Source organism: Erpetoichthys calabaricus, chromosome 3 (assembly GCF_900747795.2).
Source record: "Erpetoichthys calabaricus chromosome 3, fErpCal1.3, whole genome shotgun sequence".
Classification (NCBI taxonomy): Eukaryota; Metazoa; Chordata; class Cladistia; order Polypteriformes; family Polypteridae; genus Erpetoichthys; species Erpetoichthys calabaricus.
Window position 1 is genome coordinate 101,476,412 of NC_041396.2, and position 6,000 is coordinate 101,482,411.

General features: G+C 33.8%; 1 protein-coding gene across 2 annotated transcripts in view; it reads left to right on the forward strand.

Annotated features, from left to right (window-relative positions):
• The window catches only part of nkain2 (sodium/potassium transporting ATPase interacting 2), a 1,184,136-nt gene extending 1,178,956 nt beyond the window's left edge, over positions 1 to 5,180 (forward strand). Inside the window, exons 6-8 of one of the 2 annotated variants that reach the window (XM_028797243.2) lie at positions 1,266 to 1,347; positions 3,497 to 3,610; positions 4,366 to 5,180. In XM_028797243.2, coding sequence (XP_028653076.1) covers positions 1,266 to 1,347; positions 3,497 to 3,566 — 152 coding nt within the window. In that variant the 3' untranslated portion in view covers positions 3,567 to 3,610; positions 4,366 to 5,180. The remainder of the gene's footprint in view (positions 1 to 1,265; positions 1,348 to 3,496; positions 3,611 to 4,365) is intronic. The other variant, XM_051924104.1, reaches the window with a different exon arrangement.
• Positions 5,181 to 6,000: the final 820 nt, after the last annotated feature.

The following is a 6,000-nucleotide window of genomic DNA, read 5'->3' on the forward strand; positions in this document are numbered from 1 at the left end:
TTCATGTCCTTCTCCATATCACTTCAGTTCAGATCTTACCCTTTTATGGAATGTGTGTACATGACAAGTATGTGACACTGTCAAGTCTTACTGGGTACATGAAAGAACATGACATCAGCCAATTTCTTAAGCCAGCTCCTAGAAAACTGTCTCTTTACTTAACACTTTTCAACTGTCCTATCGTGCCATTTCTAAGACAAATGCTATATATTTCTTTTTAACACTAAAATCCCTGAAACCTACGAAAAAACTCATAATCCCAGGTCACCTCAAATTCCTTCGCACTTCTCCATCAGCATCTTTTGTTTTGTAAATGTGTCGATCAGTGCAAGCAGCAAGCAGCCTGCTATGCCATCCCCCCCACCGACGTAGCTCAAGTCGCAGAGAAGATTCTCAGAGCTAAAGTCTGTTTGTCTTGGTGTGAGGTGCATGGAATCGTAAAGGGTAAATAATAAATATATAAATCATAATAAATATATCGTCATTTGGAATACATACATTTCATGTGTGTTCCGTGTCCACAATGATCTGGGTAAATGTTGGATGACAGGAAATGCGAGAAATGCAAAAAATGTTGAACACATAACTAAAAAAGAAACTTTTTGCATATTTTAGTAATAATTGACAAAATGTAGACATGAAGTGTATAATGTGTAAAGATTGAACTCCAAATATTAAATAAACACTTTCACAAAAGGTTCACATATAAAAAAACAAGTGCGCTTTTATTCAAGCCGAAACACTTTGTGTAATAAAACATATATTACCTCTTGATGGTTCGCTTTATTCACTTACAGTTGTGTATTGGTCAGACATGAATGTTTCTTTGTACATGCAACAATACTAGTTTGCAAGTAATATTGATTTTAGCATAACAATATGTATTCTATTTTTTCTACACCATATCTTTAAGCTCATATCTTTATAATTTTTCTAGGTTAAAATGTGTCATGGCTGCATGTTTGTTAGTTCCATTACCTCACAGTCCCAGAAGAAATGAATTGGCACATTTTACCCAAGTCAGTCCAAAGATAAGAGATAGCTGTACTTCCTTCCACATCTCAAAGATGTGCTGATTCTAAACTGTCCCAGTATGAATAAGCGTTGGTGTTCGAGTGATAATGCACTGCAATATACTGCTGCCTTGTGCCTAGAAATGCATACACTTAGATGAAATGAAGTTTAGAGAATACATGCTCATTTTGGATTAAGTGGTTTTCAGAATATTATATTTTTTTAATTGTATCTTGTTTTTGTTTTGTCAGTTGACTTTATAGGAGGCTTTGATTCTTACGGATACCAGGGACCACAGAAGACATCACATTTACAACTACAGCCGATGTATATGTAAGTACCACAACATTCGTTAAATTAATTGCTATAACTTTCTTCTAATCTCATACATATGGGAAATTGATAACATTGTAATTTACACATTTAGTTAGATTGCATACCATTCTTGGATTAATGATTTGTAAAAAAAAAAAAAAAAAAATTAAAGTAACACAGACAGAATATTAGAAAGTAAATTAGGCCAAATTAAGTTAAAACTGCCTAGTATTTATATACTGTAAAGGGTAATGAAAAACTGTACTAAGCAGTCATCAATGTACAATAAAATTGAAACTTCCATTAAAATCCTAGTTAAAATTTTCTGTTTCCTAGTTTAACACTCTACATGAATATATGTAATTATTTTATGAAGTTCACCAATTTAAGGAGAATACTAAATATGGACTTTAAAATCCCATTATTTTAATAAAGCATAATTTCTTTAAAAGATATATCCTTTCAGACCCTGTATTGAACTTGGCTGTCACAAACCTGTGCTTATTTTATGAATATGCCTATCCCATTAACAACTGTCACAATGTATTTGCATGCATCTATATATTTTATGAAAGATCTAATTCCATTAAAGGTTTGTAGTCCCAGCATTAAGGACAAGACAAAGCGAAGCCATGGAAGCCAATTAGGATAAAGTGAATGTAGGCAGAATGTGAGAAAACTCATGTGGCCAGGAAAGACTGCAAAGTCCAAACTCCAGTGTACTCACAGATCCAAGAATCTGAACTTTAGCACTGCTCAACGATGCCATGTCTAAATATTATATTCAAGATACACATGCTAACTACTGGCATGCCTTTTAATATGAAGCAAGTGCAAGCTAGTGCAAAAAAAGGTAATGGGAAGTATACACCCTAAATTTCAAAGCTATCTTTACTTCTCAGATTGCCAGCTTTTTAATGTACTGTAGCAGAGATTGGCTTTGCCCATAGTCCCTTTCAGAAAGTGAACCATGAGAGGTGTCAAGTCTCAGTTGCCATTCTCCCAGTCTAGCCATTCAGGCAGATTAAAATTTTTACAATAGATTGTAAATTTGAATATTGTAAAAAAAAATAAATAAATAAAAAAAAAGAAGAAATGTCTACTTCCTTTTCTAAAGAGCTGCCATGGAACAGTAACGGAAGAAGGTGGCTCTTGTCAAGTTAGAGTAGGCTTTTAAGCCTTAGATATTGGATAACGGGCAAAGCTATTTCAGAAAATTTTTGAAAGAGCAAGCAGCAGCAGATAAGGCTGTTTTAACTTTACCTTGTCAAATTCACTTAAACCAGTTCTGGGGGTGAGATCCTGTATTATTCTATGTTATGTACAGTAATTGCAGATATTGCACAAACAATATGATAGATTCATATACACTAATCTGACATGCAAAAAGGTAGCTTTTTTGCACAAACAAAACTACTATATAAATCAATGAAAGCCTATGTAAAGAGGTTATGTTTAAACATGAAAGTAATAATAGTTTAAAATTCTATAGAAAAAAGCCATTTGATACACATTCATTACACATCTACTGTATAAGATTTAATAACAAAGCACTGTAGAAATGAAGCTGTATTGACTTCATTTAGCATCTTATGAATAAAGATCATCTGCTTTTTAGTTAACAAGCTGAATAAAACTAGAAGTAAGAATTAAGGTTGTAAGGTGAAAGCTATAAGGGAGCCTTGGATAACTGTTCTCTTGTAAAAAGGCTGTGATCAGAGATAAACTGTTTTCCAACAACAATAGAAGTTCTTTTAATTAAAAACACATTATAAGCTTCCATGCTGTCATTAAATATATATAAACACAGACAATACCTTCCTTTCATTAAATAGTGTCATTTAAAAAATATAGGTTATGTAGGATGAAAGTTTTCTCTTAATACTATGAAGTACCTACACATTCCCCTGCCTTATATTTTACGGCAAAGTGTAGAACAACATTTGAACTTTAATGGGCCAAGTAGTCAAACTCTTCACAGTAGTTTAAAGTCATCTCTCAACTTAGGAGCTGATTACGTCTCGCGGCTGGGCCTCTCTATATCATTATGCAATATACACTGTGCACCAGAGCTGCAATAGTTGCAAGTGAAATAAGAAAAATTGTTGTCTATTTGTTGATTACAATGCACTATATTTTTACACTTTTTATATTATCTTACACCCAGCTGCCAAGCAAGATCCATACGGAGAGTTGAAGACAGTGAATTCTACCCCTGCAGTGCAAAATTATTTTGAGATAGGAAGACCAATAAGCAATACATCAGGAAAGTATTATAAATGTAAATCAAAGAGACTATTTTATAACAAATCATTATGTTATGGATTACATTTATGCACATCCACTGATACAGTAATAACTTAGTGGTTATGATTTCCTAGCATTTCAGCCATTCTATGACAGATATTTACTTACAAGCAATCAGCTTTAAAATTAACCTCTGAATTAATAGTGATGTTAAAAAAAAGGGTAACTGAGTTTTTTTCATCGAGGCTCACAGGATTTTTCCCATGCCTTTCTAAATGACAAAGAAAGGGTTGTTTATTAATTCTTCTTCAGCCTGATTGATTGAATATAAATAACTGTTTTGGAATGACTCCAGAAACGGATGAAATGTGAGGAAAATCAGTTCTAATAATTTTATTATGTAATGATCTGCATAGCAACACTATAGCCAGACATTATTAAACAGACTAAAAGTGTATTTACATTTATAAAGAAAAAGAAATACTTTCTGTACCTACAAACATTAAAGACTTACTCAGATTGTACATATAGTTAACATTGGAATTATTCAGGTAATTGCTGCAAAAGTGCACTCTAATTAGGAATTCATTGTAAAATGTTGACTTTGTATACTCTTTAATACGTTTACCATTTAATTGCACAGGAAATGGTTCCATGTTGACTAGCATTATTTAAACTTTGTTCGCTGTGCTTTGCAAGAATACTGTGGTTTGCTCAATGTAATTTCTGCAAAAGGTATCAATGATTGTATAATATGCTCAATATAATTCTTTTTCTTTTTCTTTTTAGGTCAAAGTAACACAGAAGACTGCCTTACAAACAAATCAAAGAATAGTGACCTTTGTTTTTTAGATGTCTTAAAATGCTACAGTGTCTTAAAAAAACTGATTTACAGAAGAAATTCCTGTCCTGTGTTCTAACCTCAACAACTAATGGGAATGCAATGGGATTTCCTTTGATAATTTTCACAAAAAAAAGATCCAACGAGAATGATATGGAAGCTCAATCATGCAGATTTTATGAATGCTGTCTTCACTGCCAGAGTATGAGATATACACAGTCCAGTACAGTATATGACAATTAAATATCTTGAACTGAAAGTTATTAATAGTAACATGTGTATGCAGAGATATTACTCTTTTTCATGTACTCTGAGTGGTGTTAAAAGTGCCAAGTTTAATAAATAGACAGTAAGTGTTGAGAAAATGATGACTGTCTATTAGGTATTCCAGCCTCGAACTGTTAACAGCCTTTTTGGCAAGAATAAAAAGCTGGATTTCAAGGTGACGCCTAATGACAGCTACAAAACACACCATCTGAGAATGTTAATGAAGTATGACTTTTAAATGTTGGTAACCATCAGGGAAGTCCTTTATCTCCTTCTGTTGGCAAAAAGCTTAGAACACAGATCAAAAAAAAAGAAAAAGTGTGTGACTTTTGTAGTTGTACAACAAAACTAAATATGCTTTAGTCAAAAAAAATTGGTTCCTGCATTCCAATAGGCAAAGGGTACATATATCAGGTGTTTTATAAAGGAGCATCCTGTGTTTTGTGAAAAAACAAAGGGAGATAATGTAAATTTCAGTAAGCAAAGGCCAATTTAAATGTGTTTACCTTTTTATAGTTAATTCAGAAGTTTACTATAATGTGTAGGTGAGCCTTTTTCTTACAACTGTACGAAGGAAAACAAAATCTTTGTATTGGTGATTTCCTGTTAATATTGTGTTAAGAGGGAATGTAGTGTGTGACAGAATGTGTATTTTACCTTCCCTGTGCTGTGGCTGAAAATTGTGCTTTGTCTTGTGGGTGCGACAACTTTTAAAACCTTAAAAGGTAGCTGTTGCACCTGTAGAAATTTGACTTTTTCATTGGCCCCTAAGATTAAAAGATCTGCTTATAAGGGCTTGCACTGCTATTTTTATCATAAACATTACTTAGTTTACCTCTTTTTAAATGTTCAAGGCACTACAAAAGAATGTAAATGCTGGTGTAAGTACTGTAGCCTAATTTTTCCTGAGGAGAAAAACCCCCTGGTTGTATTTATATCCACTAGAATAACTTGTATTCAGAGGAACAAACAGAATAAACCTCTCCAAAACAATTTTGTTTTCTTTTAGACTTTCAAAATGTGTTAAAATGTTCATTTAGGTCAATTTCAAAGCATATCCAAGTAGCAATGATATTAATGCACTTGTTAGACAAGAAGGGTAAGAAGCTCTGTCATCCGGGAGGAGCTCAGAGTAGAGCCACTGCTCCTCCGCATCAAGAGGAGTCAGATGAGGTGGATCGGGCATCTGATCAGGATGCCTCCTGGACGCCTCCCTGGTGAGGTGTTCCGGACATGTCTAACCAGGAGGAGGGACTATGTCTCTCAGCTGGCCTGGGAATACCTCGAGATTACCCTGGAAGAGCTAGAAGAAGTGG